The sequence below is a fragment of the Tupaia chinensis genome, unplaced genomic scaffold (genome assembly GCF_000334495.1).
Source record: "Tupaia chinensis unplaced genomic scaffold, TupChi_1.0 Scaffold000117_2, whole genome shotgun sequence".
Classification (NCBI taxonomy): domain Eukaryota; kingdom Metazoa; phylum Chordata; class Mammalia; order Scandentia; family Tupaiidae; genus Tupaia; species Tupaia belangeri.
The window spans coordinates 9,526,093-9,545,817 of record NW_006159583.1 but is presented as its reverse complement, the minus strand read 5'-3'; the positions used below and the strand labels follow the sequence as shown (position 1 = coordinate 9,545,817).

The following is a 19,725-nucleotide window of genomic DNA, read 5'->3' as shown; positions in this document are numbered from 1 at the left end:
CCGCAAGTGTCCCCCCCCCCCCCCCCCCGTAGTTCTAATATTTCTTTCTTGCAGTAATATGGGCTATTTCTTTATCTTTTATGCCTTTTCACCTTACTAGAAAACTGTAAGGGTAGGCATTGTCACGTAAGTCCATTTTTATTCTGCAGCCATGACTGCTGAGACTAGAGCCATGGCTCCATGACTTCCTATTAGAAGACTATCCAGTATCTCTCTAGGAAGTATTGTAAACATGGAGTAGTCAATTCAGTTACATGTCAACACCATAAAGCTCAATGATGACAATTTGGTAGGTTTATTTTTCTTTAGAACTATGCCACTTTGTATGTTTCAGGTTCCTCATCTGTCATACTCTGATGATGTTTATCTTTTTTACAGGATAGGTAGATATTTGTATTGGGCATGGAATAACATCTAATGCTGCTACAGTTTGATATCATTGGTTTTTCTGCCTCTGCCTTTTGGATTGAGGCACATGGTGGGGCAGTCCATAGAAACCTTCTATTGTGTCTTCAGTAATAATGCCTGTCAGACAAGGATAATTGACATGTCTCCTAGATACTAATTTGAAAAGAATAATAATGATGAATAATATCCTTTGAAAAACATATGAACTTAAATTTGTATCTGAAAATAAGTAATGTGAGACTTCAGTCATATGTGGTTTTAACCTTTTTGCTCTTTATTTGACTAGGGAAAAGAAATGGGTCGCTCCAATTCTAGATCACATTCTTCAAGATCAAAGTCTAGATCACAGTCTACTTCTCGATCAAGATCACGATCACACTCTAGAAAGAAGAGATACAGGTGAATTAATGTGCTCTTAATTCTTTTAATAATGATAATCACACCAGTTAATATTTATTAAGTGCCTATTGTATGCAGATACCATGATAAACCTGTTAATAATTTTTTTTTTTCATAAAACCTTGTGAATTAGGTATATTGTTATCCCCATGTTAGACTTGGAGAAATTGAGAATAGTCTGAAGTATCAAGCTAGTAAATGGCAGAGATTGGATTTATTAATACAGTTATTGTAACTTTAGGTGTCAGATTCTTGCTGTATTTTATTATATGGTAGATTTATTTGTGTGTGTCCGTAATGTTAGGAGATAAATTGGATAAGAATTTCTGTCAGTCAGGTGATCTCTATTATTTTATAATTTTTTATTTCTGACTGATTCTTTGAATTCTAAGAAAAAGAATAACTGCACTTCTTTTGTTTTAAAAATGATTAATTGCTGAGGCCAGCAGGTGGCATGGTGGTTAAGATGCTTAACCACATGGCTAACCACAGTTAGAGTCCCTGGCCAGTGGCTTGAAAATCATGCCAAGTGTATGTATGTGCATGTGTGCCAAAATTCTTAGAGGAGAATACAAGAGAAGGGATTTCAGTGTAGCCACGCTTCCCACAGGGTGATTTCTTACTTTCTCTCTTTCTGGTGAGTACATGCAATTGCCCTGTTGCAAAAACCTAAAAGGAGAAAAGAAAAATGATTAACTCCTTATTTTCCTTCAAATAATTATTACATACTTAGCTTAGAAAATAAAATTCACAAGTTGAAGATAAAAGTGACTATGATCTCGCTAATTTATACTAGTGTCTGATTTTTCTGGGGTTAAATTTATGGTTATATTAACCATAGAGGCATTTAACTGTATGTAGTGTTGTGTGTGACCTTCTCTCTCATTTTACAGTACCTGATGCCATGCTATTAAATACGGATTCTTTCACACTATCACTTAAAGTGCCTTGTCTAGATGTACTATGATTTATCAGTATGTTCCATTGCTGAATATGTTGATTTTGTTTGTTTTCTGTGCCTTCATTCCTAAGGCCTTTATACATTTCTTTCTCAATATTTACCTTAGAAATGAGTTTAACTTGAGCATTTAGCTTTTGTACAAATGAGGAATTTAAAAGATATACTTTTTAATCTTTGACAGTCTATTTATGTGTTTATTAAGCTGAAAGTATTTAGAATGGTTGGATAGAATACTTTTTTTTTTTTGCATTGATATTTATTTTATTTTTAGTTCTAGGTCTCGTTCCAGGACATACTCAAGATCTCGTAGTAGAGACTGTATTTATTCTAGAGATTATCGTTGCGATTACAGAAATAATAGAGGAATGAGACGACCTTATGGGTACAGAGGAAGGGGTACAGGACATTACCAAGGAGGAGGAGGTAGATACCATCGAGGTGGTTATAGACCTGTTTGGAATAGAAGGCATTCTCGGAGTCCTAGACGAGGTCGTTCACGTTCCAGGAGTCCAAAAAGAAGATCTGTTTCTTCTCAAAGATCCCGAAGCAGATCTCGCCGGTCTTATAGATCCTCTAGGTCTCCAAGATCATCATCTTCACGTTCTTCATCCCCATATAGCAAATCCCCTGTCTCTAAAAGACGAGGGTCTCAGGAAAAACAAACCAAAAAAGCTGAAGGGGAGCCCCAAGAGGAGAGTCCTTTGAAAAATAAATCACAAGAAGAACCAAAAGATACATTTGAACATGACCCATCTGAATCAATTGATGAGTTTAATAAATCATCGGCCATGTCTGGTGATATTTGGCCTGGCCTTTCAGCTTATGATAATAGTTCCAGATCACCCCATAGTCCTTCACCTATTGCTACACCACCTAGTCAGAGTTCATCTTGTTCTGATGCCCCCATGCTCAGTACAGTCCACTCTGCAAAAAACACCCCCTCTCAGCATTCACATTCCATTCAGCATAGTCCTGAAAGGTCTGGGTCTGGGTCTGTTGGAAATGGATCTAGTAGGTATAGTCCTTCTCAGAATAGTCCAATTCATCATATCCCTTCACGAAGAAGTCCTGCAAAGACAATCACACCACAGAATGCTCCAAGAGAGGAGTCTAGGGGCTCTTCATTTTATCCTGATGGCGGGGATCAGGAAACTGCAAAGACTGGAAAGTTCTTAAAGAGGTAAGAGCTTAAGTGGAGAATTTAGATTACAGTATCAATGCTTTTGTTTTCACAATTCTGTCTTTTATAAGACGTAATAATGGTGTTATGATGTGTATTCAGCAATTTTACTCTTCCTTCTTTGTAAGATAATTCTCAATTTTTTTAGTCATAATCTGCTAAACTGGAAGTTAAATGTTTGAATAAACTAATTTATATTTTTCTTTTTAATTTTATTTTCAGTTAGTCTAAAATTTAACAAATATTGACCAAAAGATGAGAAATTTAGTGTCATAAAACAATGTGTTAAAATTTAAAGGCTTTTAGAAATTAATTTTGTGTCAAGGCATTGAAAGCTTATTTAATTCTTTTCACTATTAGAATATGACCTACATAAATAATGCAGTTACATCATACATTCACTTATCATGTGTTATCATAGTTTGTCAAATTTAAATTTTGTCTAACTAGAGAAATGAATGGTATTTCTGACTTCTAGTGATATTTTAACTGATACTGTGTTTAAATCCTGATTTCGCATGTGTTGACAATTGATAACAAATTTAATGAAAATTCATTGAAAATGTAAAGATCGACTTAAATATGAGCAGTGCTATTTATGGTATAGCACTGTACAATATAAAATGATCAAAATGATAGTTTCTACTTAATATTGATAGAAGACATTTTCTAGAGCAAAGTATTCAGTATCTGTGAACTGCTTTGTGATTCAAATGAAATATTAACTTCCTTTAACTGCATTAAAGTTGACTTGTACAGTCTCTTGTTTATATTAATAGATAAGAAATGAAGTAGAAATTTGCACAGTAATTATAGGTAGAAATATTATGATAGATTATGTGTTGTCTTTTAGAGGTTCTTGGCCTCAAAAAATAAACTTAAGACAGTCCAGCCCTGGTAGTGCCTACTGATTGATGCTTTTACTTGGCATTCTGAGGCCACATGGTAATCTTCGGTTCCATTCCTAGCTCATACTAAAAGCTGGCATGTTGGTGTACAACTGTATTCCCATCCAGGCAGGATTGTGACTTAGTGGGACTTTATCTTCAAAACCAAATAAAATTTAAACTGTGTTGGATGTTACTATGTTTGTAGAAATTTGGATTTGTTGGTGCAGAATTGTGAACTTATAGGACACGTTTTTCAGAATAGCTTTACTTTTGAATATTCAGGAAGCCTAATACGTAATTTTTTTAAAAGTCAGTATGTTAGTTTAGGGGGCTGGCTGGTGGCATGTTGGTTAGGTGCTGGACTCCCACATGACTGTGGTTTTAGTCCCAGACCTTTTGGCTTGTTTTCTGAGTTTCTCTTCTCTGTCTGGTCAAATTAAAAAAAAAAAAAACAGTGATGAATAAAATTAAATAAAATAATTATTTTAAAAAAGTTAGTACGTAAGTTCTCTATGGATGATGCTGTTAACGATTTTGACAAGTGGAATTTGAAAAAGCACCTTTTAGTAGGGTTATTTTCTCTCCTTGTTGGTCTTGTGGTATTGAGTAACACATTTAAGTTTGCAAGTGTTGTGCAATGAATGTAATTCAGAGTTATTGTCATCTTTGCTTTTTCACAGGTTCACAGATGAAGAGTCTAGAGTATTCCTGCTTGAGAGGGGAAATACCAGGGATAAAGAGACTCCAAAGGAAAAAGGATCAGAGAAAGGCAGGGCAGAAGGAGAATGGGAAGATCAGGAACCTCTAGATTACTTCAGTGATAAAGAGTCCGGAAAACAAAAGTTTAATGATTCAGAAGGGGATGACACAGAGGAAACAGAGGATTATAGGCAGTTCAGAAAGTCAGTCCTTGCAGATCAGGGTAAAAATTTTGCTACTGCATCTCATCGGAATACTGAGGAGGAAGGACACAAGTACAAGTCTAAAGTTTCACTGAAAGGCAGTAGGGAAAGTGATGGATTTAGAGAAGAAAAAAATTATAAACTTAAAGAGACTGGATATGTAGTGGAAAGGCCTAGCACTACAAAAGATAAGCACAAAGAAGACGACAAAAGTTCTGAAAGAATAACAGTAAAGAAAGCATCCCTTTATGAAGAAGTCCTGCAAAAGACAATCACACCACAGAATGCTCCAAGAGAGGAGTCTAGGGGACACTCTTCATTTTATCATGATGGTGGGGATCAGGAAACCACAAAGACTGGAAAGTTCTTAAAAAGGTTCACAGATGAAGAGTCTAGAGTATTCCTGCTTGAGAGGAGAAGTACCAGGGATAAAGAGACTCCAAAGGAAAAAGGATCAGAGAAAGGCAGGGCAGAAGGAGAATGGGAAGATCAGGAACCTCTAGATTACTTCAGTGATAAAGAGTCCGGAAAACAAAAGTTTAATGATTCAGAAGGGGATGACACAGAGGAAACAGAGGATTATAGGCAGTTCAGAAAGTCAGTCCTTGCAGATCAGGGTAAAAATTTTGCTACTGCATCTCATCGGAATACTGAGGAGGAAGGACACAAGTACAAGTCTAAAGTTTCACTGAAAGGCAGTTGGGAAAGTGATGGATTTAGAGAAGAAAAAAATTATAAACTTAAAGAGACTGGATATGTAGTGGAAAGGCCTAGCACTACAAAAGATAAGCACAAAGAAGACGACAAAAGTTCTGAAAGAATAACAGTAAAGAAAGAAACTCAATCACCTGAGCAGGTAAAGTCTGAAAAGCTCAAAGACCTCTTTGATTACAGTCCCCCTTTACACAAGAATCTGGATGCACGGGAAAAATCTACCTTCAGAGAGGAGAGCCCACTTAGGATCAAAATGATAGCTAGTGATTCTCATCGTCCTGAAGTCAAACTCAAAATGGCACCTGTTCCTCTTGATGATTCTAACAGGTAATTTCACATTGCTACCCAGTATATAATCTGTGGGTAATTAGTTAATAGATATATATCTTTTTTTTTTGGGGGGGGGGACATTTTCATAATCAAACCAATGGTATATTTTGTGTTTGTGTGTGTGTGTGTTGTCAATATGTTCCAGACCTGCTTCCTTGACTAAAGACAGGCTACTTGCTAGTACACTTGTCCATTCTGTCAAGAAGGAGCAAGAATTCCGATCCATCTTTGACCACATTAAGTTGCCACAGGCCAGCAAAAGCACTTCAGAGTCATTTATTCAACACATTGTTTCCTTGGTTCATCATGTTAAAGGTATGCTGCTTGTGTTGAGTATTGTGAATTAAATTTGTCTTGCATACAAATTAAAAAAAAAAAGTAGTTATGCTTAATACTTAATGAACCTCAGGGGTAGCAGGTTTATAACAGTAATGTTAAATTTGGAAAAATAGTTTCATGGAAGAGACATGAATTTTGCTAGCATCAAGACTTAAAAATAAATTTTATAAAAAAGTAAATGCTAGAATTACAACACCCTAGAAATCTATATCATGATAAAATATGGTACAGATTTATTTAATACCGAGATTTTAAAAAAAGTTATATTTAGAGTGCAGAACACATACAGATTATTTTTCATTGCTTCTCTATGACTTGTGATAACCTTTTGATGTGGATTCTAACAGAATGACTCTGACTTACTGAATTCAACTTCTATAGAAACCTGAAACTGGTGGGAAAACCGTGTTGACTGCCTTTCTTTCTTCTGTGCTACTTAATTTGTTACTTAAGTTTTTTAAAATGATGATTAATAAACCAGAAGAAAATGTATCAAGATTTTTAAAGGAGGAAAAAGTTGAAGAAATTAAAAGTATATTAGAAAAATAGTGATTACATCAGAAGTGACTAATTAGGACAATAACTGTGACATTTCTTTAGATCCCATCCTAAATATAAGTGTGCGTATATCAGTAAAAGTAATGCTTTGCATTTCTAGTTCCACCAATATGTAATTCTAGTTTTTGAAAATTTTCAAAGGTTTTAGGGTTTGGCTTTTTTAGCAGTTAAGTTTTTGTTTTTAGTTTGTTTCTGTATATGAAGTAAGTTTCTTCTCAAGAACCTCCTGGCTGTTGGTCTTAAAAGCTTTTTAAATTTTTTTTTATTTTTAAAGTTCTTTTTTGATATAAGAGCAACTTGTGATAGCTTAAACTGTCAGTAGCAATTCTTTATGCACTCGATGTTTCAAAATAGTAAATAATGGTTTTCTTTTGGGCTGTAATTATTTAAACATGGTAACAAAGGAGAATTTTGCAGTTTGGCTGTTAGTAGGTTTGTGAACCAGTTTATGACCATATGTGGTACATAAAATATGAAACATTTTAACTTTTTTTTTTCTTTTTTCAACTTTTTTTGACCTGTCTCCACATTTTACAATTTATTGTTGAATTTTGAGATCAGGTTTTGATACATTTTTTTCTTTTTTCATTTTCTTTTTCCTTTTTAAAAAGAACTGTAGCAATGTTTCATAATTGGTATTGTGCAACCGAACTGAACAGCTCTTACTTTATATAGAGCTGAAAATGCCCAGTGATGTTTTCTTTTTCATTGTAACTAGGTCCTGGAATATGTTTTGAAATGGCAAAATCCATGTTTCAAAGTAAAATAGCTGTTGAAAGATACAGGCAAAGTTGAATCTTCTGTCTTCCTGGCAAAAATGGCATAAAAACTGAGTTGCTAGCTCAAATTCCTGGGTTTCATGGAATTATGATTGAGGCACTACCCTTGTAGTGGCCGTTTCAAGTTTTAATGATTGGTTATGAGACATGTGCTGGATGTTGGGCGGTAAGTTGACACAGATGTATGTTGACCTGTTAAGCAGATAGCTTACTTCATATTGTAACATTCCATAGCTCATGACTTTATAGGTCTATTTTACATTTACAGCATAACTTAAACTGGTTTAAAAATGAATCAGTATTGGATATTACTAATTAAAATTTTAAAGACACAGAAGTGCTGTCAGGTTTGCCAAGATGCCAGATTTTTGAGTAATTAGTGAATGTTACTTGACTTAAACTTATGTTTCCAGTAAAATGCCAGTATTCAATTTTTTCTTAAATCCATGTCTGTTGATAAGTCAGCACAGTTCTTAATAAAATAATTTTATTGGTTTCTTCAAACCAGCTTCGTAGTCACTTTAGTATTTTTGTTTTTCTGTAACTTCATTGGTTCATATTGGCAAGATAAAAGAACACCCACATATTATTGTTCCTTTTTGTTCTGAGTAGGTAGTGCAATAGTGAAATGAATTAGAGATACTTGTTTAATTTATTAATTCTTGGATTATTTGTAGCACTGGCAGGGATCTGTGAGGAACTTTGCAATCACTTACTGAGGTACAAGAAATTGAAAGGGTAGAAGTTCTTTGTAACATTTGATTTTCTTCTGCTAGGCTTCTTGAGTATTTTTATTTATTTTCTTTTCATCCGATACATGCCCTCTGTCACAAACAAAATTCCCTCTTAAAGTAAAGATTACTAATTGGGCAGTATTTCTCCTACATCAACAGAGCAATACTTCAAATCAGCTGCGATGACCTTAAAGAAAGCCACAGAAGAACATAGTACCCGGCAAAAGAGTCCTGAGATACACAGGTAAGTAGTACTATTGAATTGGCTTGGTAAGAAGACACTATTTAAACATAATTATATCTGGAGTTAAATGATCATGATCCAAATGAAATTTGATTTTAATCCTTAGTTATACTTTCAATGCATACCATCTTATAATTTACCATTTCTTGATGTTCAGCTTACTTGGTTTAAACTGGTATGCAATTAAATGGTTATCAAAAAAAATGGTTATCAGATCATTTGCTATTTGGTGGGGTTGGGTACCTAGAGTTGTCTTTTTCCCAGTAAATTTGTGACATGAGAGAATTGTTTTTCATGAAAAAAAAAACAAAACAAAACCAAATCATGGATGTTGAAGTCAGACAATTGGTTGAAATTCTGGCCCTGTCAGTCACTTCATTTTACTGTGATGAGCAAGTTATTTAATTTCTGGACATCTGCTGTAGGGCTTCTGCACTTCTGGAGAGAGACAGAGAAAGAAGTCACTGCCCAGGATGGATGACCATGCCACAATCCCTTTTCTCACATTCTCTTGAGATTTTGGACATGCATGTGCACATGCCCAGCGTGTTTTTCAAGCTGTGGGGTCTTGAGTCTCAAACCACAGTCTGCTATGTGGGATTCAGCCGCCTTAACCTCCTTACCATCTCTTGGCCCATGGACATCAGTTTTTCCATCTATAAAATAAATAAAATGCTTATAATAATTAGTGATATTAGCTATAAAGTATCTAATTCAGGACTTGCTTGATATGGTTTTGGTGGTGACTGCTTAAGTAGTTCTGGGAAGTTGCAGCTGATACTGTTGGTCACTGGGAAAGTCATGATGTAATTTTGTATAGAAAAGCACCTCATGACTTTCCTGACAATGTAATAGCTTAAAATGGCAAGGAAAGGCACAGAATAAACCAAAAATGTAATAAATATGTAAAAATATTGAAGACTAATTAGGAGCAAATAATACTATTCAAGTATATTTATTGAGACTGTTGATGTGTTATAATTCTATCATGGTTGCTACTTAAAATGATATAATACTGAGTTTAACCAAAACATGTTTTTCATATTTTTGATGAAAGTAAATTCAATGTATTAAAAGTCAGGCTGCTGTGGGGAGGGAATCAAGGGGAAAATGAAATTTAATAGTTAAGAAAAGGTGAACATTATTGTCAACAATGTATATGGTAATTTCTTTGACTGGACTAACATCTAGGATATTCATGCTGGGAAAATTCACTTGCAGAGTTGTAAACATACACAGGGATTGAATGTAAATAATAAAGTCAGCTGCTTTTATATTTGAAAATAATTTGGTTGAAGCATTTTAATTCACTCTTAATGGATATGGTTCTTACTTCTTAATTGTCTGTTAGGAATTAGATCGATAGTTTAGTTGTGTTATATTTATCAATTGTGTGAGAAGTAACTCTAATGTCTTTTATGAAAATTTATGATACTGTGGAGTTTTTGAATCATAAAGTTAATAATATGATTACAAATACACTTTCTTTGAAATTAAGGAGAATCGACATCTCTCCAAGCGCCCTGAGGAAGCATACCCGTTTAGCAGGAGAAGAGAGAGTTTTTAAAGAAGAAAACCAAAAGGTAAGTTTTTGAACAAACTTTTTTTCATGTTAAGTTCAGCTGAGTCAGTGACTTTGTGCTAAATGTAGTTTTTCAAGGCAATATGTTTATAGATGTCTTCTCTTTTAACTTGTAAATGTGTCACATATACTTATGAAAGTGTGCATAATGTTCCTTCCTACAGAAAATTAAACTGACACTGTAGGTATCTTAAATCAAGAGTACTTTTTGAAAATGCTAATAAAGGAAAAAAATATTTTTAAGAAAAGAGTAATAATGAATGGGTAGATAAAGGAAAATTTTTTAATAAAAGCAAAAACAGTATTATTAGGTGGGATGAATGAGACAGAATATAGGTGCCTTGAAGTATGTGTGCTTACATTAGTATCTCTAGGTTCTTCACAGATAAGCAATCCTCAAGCAACTTGACATTTTTGAGGTTGATTAAGAAAAAAAATCATTCTCAGTACTGATTTACAAATGAATATTTGGAAGAAAACGGATGTCACCATTGAATAACTTATGAATTGGGGGGATGATTTTTGAACTCGTGAAAGGAGCCTATGAACAAACAGATGTTGGGGTCATTTGGTTAGAATGGAATTCAGTGGATCAAGAGGGGAGCTCTGATACACTTGCTAATTCAGAATTGACATTTGCTATGTAGGCCATGAAGTGTCTGTTAGAAATGTGAGGAGAGACTGAAAAGTAACAGCTGTCTGTTGTCCTGAAATGTTAGAAGACTTGGTTTTCTATGTAGGAAAATGAGACTATATCCCTTGCAGTTGATGAGTAAAAGGCTATTTTGAAATTATTGGCACTTTTATTACTAGAAACTGTTAATCACAGTGGTAGTGTACAAAATTATTCAACAGGGCACGCTGTAAAACTTACTAGAAAAGGTATCTAGCATTTAACCAGAGATAGTGATTTCTTTTTATGGGCATATTGATCTTGGAAAAACAGATTCTGAGAAGTGAATTTTTTTTTCTTTTAATAACTTCAGTTTCTTGAGTAGAACAATGGTTAATTTTGTTTCCCTAACAATTCAAGTCTTTCCTGGTGCTCTGACAGTATCTTTCTTCCGCCTTCATTACTTTTGATGTGGAGGAGAGAGAGTATCGATGAATGAACAAGAGATAAAGCATTTGCTTTTATCCTTTATTTTCTATCTGAATGAATAACACACATTAATAACATGTAATTAATCTATATGTAGTCTGCAGTTTATGGAGTGTTTTCACTTACATTATCTTTTTATTGTGGACTTAGTATATAATACCTAGTTGAATAGGAAGTTTTTTGCTCGTGATTAAATTTTTTACCTTTGGAGCAAATAGGTGAGTAGATGATACCATTGGGAAATGCATACTTTCATTTTTATAAATGCTTGTGAATACTATAGCTAGACTTCCCATAGTAAATACTTCTTATTGTTGAATACTAGCAAGGATGTCCACATTGTTTAGCATCTTACTGATGTATAATTTCTCTTCATTCCTAGATGCCTCTTTCCATCTTCTTAAATTATGTAGTATTTGAAAAAGCAATGGAACAAGAAGGAGGTGAATTGTGACCCAGTTAAACTAATGTCCGTTGCAATACCTGAATTGAGAAAGGGCAGTATATAGCCCAGTATACTGAGTACAGGATTGCGAATAATCTCTTTCTGGCTTTCTTTCTACCCTTGTTTAACCTCAGTTGGTGTCCTTAATCATATTCCACTTGCATGTTAAGTTAAACTAATGTCCGTTGCAATACCTGAATAAAGGGCGGGCAGTATATAGCCCAGTATACTGAGTACAGGATTGCGAATAATCTCTGGCTTTCTTTCTACCCTTGTTTAACCTCAGTTGGTGTCCTTAATCATATTCCACTTGCATGTTACAAAAATTGCAAATTATTTTTAAGTGTTTTATTGAGTTGGTCGACTTATTTGGCAAGAGCTTGATAATGGAGGCTTAAGTAATGAGAACCATTATGTTAGGATCCCTTAACTTTACAGGCAGAAGGCTACATCACAACTGTCATTGTTCAAATATTAAAAACAGAAATGTCTAAAATAAATTTAAAAAAAGTTTAAAAGTGAATACCATTTGAAAGAATGAGGAATAATTATGAAGATGTGTTGACTGGAAAAATACTTGTACCATTTTGTTTTATAAAAGTTTGTTAGGATTTTTGAGTAAAAAATAAATCTGTAAATTTTGAGTAAAAAAAAATCTGTAAATTTTTCAGGATAGTTAGCTTTTAGTTAACTTCTGTAGTCTAACTGCACTTGTGTGCCCAGATGTTTAGTAAAAACAATCAAGTACATTTTTGAAATAATTACTGTGTATAATATTAATCTATTATGTGATATATTCTTTTGTGGTAAGAAAATGCCATTTTAGAAAACTGGCATGAAATTTAACTTTCCATGTATCTGTTTCCTTCCTGAAATCTGTATTTTACATCTTTCTTTTTTAGGGAGATAAAAAATTAAGGTGTGATTCTGCTGATCTTCGGCATGACATTGATCGCCGTAGAAAAGAAAGAAGTAAAGAACGGGGGGATTCCAAGGGCTCCAGGGAATCCAGTGGATCAAGAAAGCAGGAAAAAACTCCAAAAGATTACAAGGAATACAAATCTTACAAAGATGACAGGTAATTGTTGAAACTTGTCTGAGTTAGGTTTAGCTTCTAATTAGCCTTTAATAATTGTCAGCTTAATTGCTTTCAATTTTGACTGTGTGATCTAGTGTTTAAATTTAAACAATTAAAATTATTTGTTTTACAGCAAAAATGTATTTGTCTTTTACACGGCTTATGGTGGATGAGGACAAAAACTTTGGAATAGCAAGCTAACACTGAAAAAAAAAATGACAAATTAATGTGTCCTATTATCCAGGCTACATCAGGAGGTTGGACTTCAATGCAGTGCATTTCTAGAAACAGTTTGTGTAAGAACTTTGGTTCGTTATGCTTGATTCCGCACTTTTTCAACTCATAACACCCAGAGTACAAGAATTTTAAGCTGATATCTAGTGGTTTAACATGGGAAAAATGGGGGGGAGGAAAAACTAGAGATAGTAATGTGTATTAGTCTTTCAAAGTAATGTTTCCATGGATACTGTTAGCAGTGGTAAGATAAATCACAGGTATGACTTTTCGGGTGTTGCATTAGAATCATGTAAATTTGATCATCATAGAGTCAAATAAATACTAGGAATACAAAGTATTATAGATAATCATTTTCCTTGCTATTCATTAGGTAAATGGTGGATTTTACTTGTGTTTTTAAATTTATTACTGGTGTTTATAATGTCCTATCTTTTTTATTTCTAAAATGGTGTTATGGCCCAAATCATACCAACCGTTCACCCAGGGTATATAAACTGCAGTCATTTTGAAACTTGGCCTTAAGAACATTCTTACTTTTTCCTTCTCTTCTTTTCCTCTTGTTAAAAATAACAAAATATTATATAAGTTAAGTTAAAAATATTGAAGAACTTGACGTTTTCAGACTACCAGTTTCTAACTGGCAGGCTTTATCATGTTTTCCAGTAGTGATGTGTAACAAATATTGAAGGAGAGTGGAAACAGACTATGTCAAAGTTTAACACCCACTTATTTTACTTAACGTGATAATTTTAATAGGGGTAGTTTTTTTTTTTTTTTTACCTGAAAAATATCCCTTTTATTGTAAGATTCAACAGAGTATATATCTTTTTAAAAATAGCATTTATTCTTTTATTTTCTTTATTTTGCAGTAAACACAAAAGAGAGCAAGATCATTCTCGATCTTCATCCTCTTCTGCCTCACCTTCTTCTCCCAGTTCTAGAGAAGAAAAGGAGAGTAAGAAGGAAAGAGAAGAAGAATTTAAAACTCACCACGAACTGAAAGAATACTCGAGTTTTGCAGGAGTTAGCCGACCACGAGGAACCTTCGTAAGTAATAAAATTATCTTTGATCATTTGATAGGACTTTAAAGAATTATACATGGGGAAAGTAAAATGTATGAGTTAGAGGTGGTTATATGACTTGTTATTCCTAAAGTCAGAGTTAGTTATGAAAAATAAAATGGTAAGAAATACCAATTTGAGATCAGGAAGCATTATGTAAAGTAAATCTACTTTTTGTATACTTTGCAATCAATAACTACATAGTTCTTTAAGACCCAAGTATTAAGGAATGTTTTTGAGATCCATTTCTTTTACCACTTAGTTTTTAAAAGTTAACCTTGAAACATTTAAAAAAATTTGTCTCTATTACAACTCTTTATTTTGACTATTTTCAAATCTTTGCTTTTATTTGTATCATAGAAATCATATAACCTCGTTCTATTGGATCATTGGAAATGTCATGACACATTTTTTGTTAAACTTATCCCTCTGTTCTCATAAAATTGTTATAAATATTAAATTAATTTATAGTTGTGTACCTTCTTTCCTCTTTACTTTCTAGGTTCAGATTCCTACCTTGGGTTGATTTAGTTGGGTATTGGTAGGTCCATTAATTATATCATATAAAAAGGAGAAAAATCTTGCTTATGTGGTGATAGGTGTGATAGAATACTTGGGATTTCAGTGGAAGTTCAAAGGATTGAAACAACTTTCTGACCAGTGAAAGGAAAAAATCTTGACTAAAAATACTAGCTCAAGCCGTGAAAGTGCAAAATTCACACTTAGGTTGAATTCATTTCTTCTTAACCTATGTAGTTTTCAGGGGGACAGGATTTTTGTGTATGGTATAAAATGGCCATGCTTCCCATCCTAAACTATGAGATTGAGATTTAGATAGGAAATTAGGGGATATATAGATATTTTTGTTACTGCAGTAAAATTAGAATTTGCATGTAACTAAATTCCTTTTGATTGCATTACTAAACAACTCTGTTAATGTTAATCAGTTTCGAATTAGAGGCAGAGGAAGAGCCAGAGGAGTTTTTGCTGGGACAAATACTGGTCCAAACAACTCAAATACCACTTTTCAAAAGAGACCGAAGGAAGAGGAATGGGATCCAGAATATACCCCAAAGAGCAAGAAGTACTTCTTGCATGATGACAGAGATGATGGTGTGGATTATTGGACCAAAAGAGGAAGAGGTCGAGGTACTTTTCAACGAGGCAGAGGGCGCTTTAACTTCAAAAAATCAGGTAGCAGTCCAAAGTGGACTCATGACAAATACCAAGGCGTAGAAAAGAAAGAAGTAAAGAACGGGGGGATTCCAAGGGCTCCAGGGAATCCAGTGGATCAAGAAAGCAGGAAAAAACTCCAAAAGATTACAAGGAATACAAATCTTACAAAGATGACAGGTAATTGTTGAAACTTGTCTGAGTTAGGTTTAGCTTCTAATTAGCCTTTAATAATTGTCAGCTTAATTGCTTTCAATTTTGACTGTGTGATCTAGTGTTTAAATTTAAACAATTAAAATTATTTGTTTTACAGCAAAAATGTATTTGTCTTTTACACGGCTTATGGTGGATGAGGACAAAAACTTTGGAATAGCAAGCTAACACTGAAAAAAAAAATGACAAATTAATGTGTCCTATTATCCAGGCTACATCAGGAGGTTGGACTTCAATGCAGTGCATTTCTAGAAACAGTTTGTGTAAGAACTTTGGTTCGTTATGCTTGATTCCGCACTTTTTCAACTCATAACACCCAGAGTACAAGAATTTTAAGCTGATATCTAGTGGTTTAACATGGGAAAAATGGGGGGGAGGAAAAACTAGAGATAGTAATGTGTATTAGTCTTTCAAAGTAATGTTTCCATGGATACTGTTAGCAGTGGTAAGATAAATCACAGGTATGACTTTTCGGGTGTTGCATTAGAATCATGTAAATTTGATCATCATAGAGTCAAATAAATACTAGGAATACAAAGTATTATAGATAATCATTTTCCTTGCTATTCATTAGGTAAATGGTGGATTTTACTTGTGTTTTTAAATTTATTACTGGTGTTTATAATGTCCTATCTTTTTTATTTCTAAAATGGTGTTATGGCCCAAATCATACCAACCGTTCACCCAGGGTATATAAACTGCAGTCATTTTGAAACTTGGCCTTAAGAACATTCTTACTTTTTCCTTCTCTTCTTTTCCTCTTGTTAAAAATAACAAAATATTATATAAGTTAAGTTAAAAATATTGAAGAACTTGACGTTTTCAGACTACCAGTTTCTAACTGGCAGGCTTTATCATGTTTTCCAGTAGTGATGTGTAACAAATATTGAAGGAGAGTGGAAACAGACTATGTCAAAGTTTAACACCCACTTATTTTACTTAACGTGATAATTTTAATAGGGGTAGTTTTTTTTTTTTTTTTTACCTGAAAAATATCCCTTTTATTGTAAGATTCAACAGAGTATATATCTTTTTAAAAATAGCATTTATTCTTTTATTTTCTTTATTTTGCAGTAAACACAAAAGAGAGCAAGATCATTCTCGATCTTCATCCTCTTCTGCCTCACCTTCTTCTCCCAGTTCTAGAGAAGAAAAGGAGAGTAAGAAGGAAAGAGAAGAAGAATTTAAAACTCACCACGAACTGAAAGAATACTCGAGTTTTGCAGGAGTTAGCCGACCACGAGGAACCTTCGTAAGTAATAAAATTATCTTTGATCATTTGATAGGACTTTAAAGAATTATACATGGGGAAAGTAAAATGTATGAGTTAGAGGTGGTTATATGACTTGTTATTCCTAAAGTCAGAGTTAGTTATGAAAAATAAAATGGTAAGAAATACCAATTTGAGATCAGGAAGCATTATGTAAAGTAAATCTACTTTTTGTATACTTTGCAATCAATAACTACATAGTTCTTTAAGACCCAAGTATTAAGGAATGTTTTTGAGATCCATTTCTTTTACCACTTAGTTTTTAAAAGTTAACCTTGAAACATTTAAAAAAATTTGTCTCTATTACAACTCTTTATTTTGACTATTTTCAAATCTTTGCTTTTATTTGTATCATAGAAATCATATAACCTCGTTCTATTGGATCATTGGAAATGTCATGACACATTTTTTGTTAAACTTATCCCTCTGTTCTCATAAAATTGTTATAAATATTAAATTAATTTATAGTTGTGTACCTTCTTTCCTCTTTACTTTCTAGGTTCAGATTCCTACCTTGGGTTGATTTAGTTGGGTATTGGTAGGTCCATTAATTATATCATATAAAAAGGAGAAAAATCTTGCTTATGTGGTGATAGGTGTGATAGAATACTTGGGATTTCAGTGGAAGTTCAAAGGATTGAAACAACTTTCTGACCAGTGAAAGGAAAAAATCTTGACTAAAAATACTAGCTCAAGCCGTGAAAGTGCAAAATTCACACTTAGGTTGAATTCATTTCTTCTTAACCTATGTAGTTTTCAGGGGGACAGGATTTTTGTGTATGGTATAAAATGGCCATGCTTCCCATCCTAAACTATGAGATTGAGATTTAGATAGGAAATTAGGGGATATATAGATATTTTTGTTACTGCAGTAAAATTAGAATTTGCATGTAACTAAATTCCTTTTGATTGCATTACTAAACAACTCTGTTAATGTTAATCAGTTTCGAATTAGAGGCAGAGGAAGAGCCAGAGGAGTTTTTGCTGGGACAAATACTGGTCCAAACAACTCAAATACCACTTTTCAAAAGAGACCGAAGGAAGAGGAATGGGATCCAGAATATACCCCAAAGAGCAAGAAGTACTTCTTGGTGGGTGTTAGAAATCTGTGTTTATTTGATTTGCATTAATTTTCAAAGCATACTAGGTGAATGCATTTGAATACAGATATCTACATTACTATAGGGAAATTGCACTATATAACACAGGAAACCATTTTTAAAATTTATTACTCAGATAAACTTGAAGTTTTGAAAATGTGGGTCCCTTTAGTCCTGTTAATACTTTTCTTGCTGTCACACACAGGCTGATTAGGGTAAACTAAAAATATACCTTATTCAATAGCCACATTCAGAGAAGAAAATTATATTATAGTTGGACTTAAATACATTTTATATATATCAGATAGAGTTGTAGAAAGTTGTCATGAAGATGTACTTTCTATTACTACAGCTATTTAAATGAAAGACAAGAATTCTTTCATAATACTTTGAATTAATGATCTCAAGGAGGCTCTCAACTTTCATTAGAGTAAAAGGAGATGAAAACTTATATTATGGAACACTTCCTAGATACACTGTTGCTTGTGGAGATACTTTTCTCTTTGAGGTAGTTTTGCAAGGATGAAGCTAGAGGTAGTCTTAAAGGATTCTCTAAATAAATATGGGAATTTCTCAGTTCAGGCTTACTTAAGAAAATACCAAAACTGGGGCCAGCAGGTGGCATAGAGGTTGGGGTGACTGGATCTTATGTGACTGATTCGAGTCCCGGACCTGGCAACTTGAAAATCAAACCAGGCATGCACATGTGCAGCAGTGCTTGCCCGAAATTCCAAGAGGAGAATGGAGAAGAGGTTGTGGCGGAGCCCATACTCCAAGGGGTGATTTCTTAGTTCCCCAGTTTCTCTTTCTGTCTCTGGCGAGTGCACACACCTTATACCAAAAACTAAAACACCAGCACCACCACCACCAAAACTGTTACCAGAGTATCGGTAATAGTTTGTCATAGCTTTTCAGAGAAATCATGTTTCACACACTAGCTCTGAAAACAGCTTTGTGAAAGCTAGGGACAGTAAACCCCTGAACTTAAACAGTTGCTTTTCACTTAAGTTTATGAATATAGTTGAATACATCAGAATACCAATGAAACACCTGCTTAGTTAGGGGGGAGAGCTATATTTGTAAAGTGGATACTTTTGTTTGGGAAATCAGCAATGTGTTTAGAAAACTACTTTGCCTTGTTTTGGGTATGTTAATGACCAAAAGTCAAAAAAAAGTTACATAGGTTTTTATAAAGTGCATTATATAACGTTTGCTCAGTTTATGCTCTCTGAGGAGAAATTTATGCTTGAGGCACGTAAGTTGACAATCTGGCAAGTAAAAGACATTTGATTCAGTTATTACAAAAGCTTAAAAGATTGACCTACATTTTGATATATATATATATAGTTTTTAAAAAGAATTAAAGTTAATTTTATTAATTAAAATTGCTATAGGGCACATGCTCTCACCAGAGAGAGAAAGAGAAAAGGGAGAAGAGAGAAAGTAAGCCACCAGGTCTGGGACGCAAACCATGGTCGGCCATGTGGGAGTCTAATGCCTTAACCACCGTACCACTTGCTGGCTCCCTTGATACGTGCATTGAGTCGTCCAGAAAGTCCTGTTGTATTTTTTTATACAAAAATGCATCGTGACTTTCTCAGTCATCTAATATTAATAGACTACTGTTTATGCAACTCTTTTTTTTTTTAATGTATTGGTGGGAAAGTTACTTCACTTTTTTAAGTTTTTGCTCTCATGTGTATTCCCTAGAGAGACAGAGATAGATAGAAAGGGAAAGTAAGAAAGCAAAGCCATCAGATCTGAGACTTGAACCATGGTCAGCCATGTGGGAGTCCAGCACGCCAACCACCATGTCACCTATTGACTCCCCATGTAAGAGTCTAAGGATTGAAAGATATATGATGCGATTCTAATGTATGGCTTAAAGACTAGTAACTTGATAAGCAGACATTGTAATTGTAAATATTTATGGTGATTTTTCTCAAAAGAAGAATTGGTGGATTTGCAAGGGAGAGAGTGGTTGGTAGTCTTGGGCAGATGCACTACAGATAGCAGGGATGAAAC

The 19,725-nt window shown here is 33.9% G+C and overlaps 1 protein-coding gene across 1 annotated transcript in view; it reads left to right on the top strand.

Annotated features, from left to right (window-relative positions):
- Positions 1–19,725, top strand: part of BCLAF1 (BCL2 associated transcription factor 1) — a 42,127-nt gene that overhangs the window by 14,626 nt on the left and 7,776 nt on the right. Inside the window, exons 3-12 of the mRNA XM_006144348.3 lie at positions 695–807; positions 2,040–2,948; positions 4,519–4,911; positions 5,509–5,781; positions 5,930–6,099; positions 8,354–8,438; positions 9,937–10,021; positions 12,470–12,645; positions 13,752–13,929; positions 17,545–17,691. Coding sequence (XP_006144410.1) covers positions 704–807; positions 2,040–2,948; positions 4,519–4,911; positions 5,509–5,781; positions 5,930–6,099; positions 8,354–8,438; positions 9,937–10,021; positions 12,470–12,645; positions 13,752–13,929; positions 17,545–17,691 — 2,520 coding nt within the window. The 5' untranslated portion in view covers positions 695–703. The remainder of the gene's footprint in view (positions 1–694; positions 808–2,039; positions 2,949–4,518; positions 4,912–5,508; positions 5,782–5,929; positions 6,100–8,353; positions 8,439–9,936; positions 10,022–12,469; positions 12,646–13,751; positions 13,930–17,544; positions 17,692–19,725) is intronic.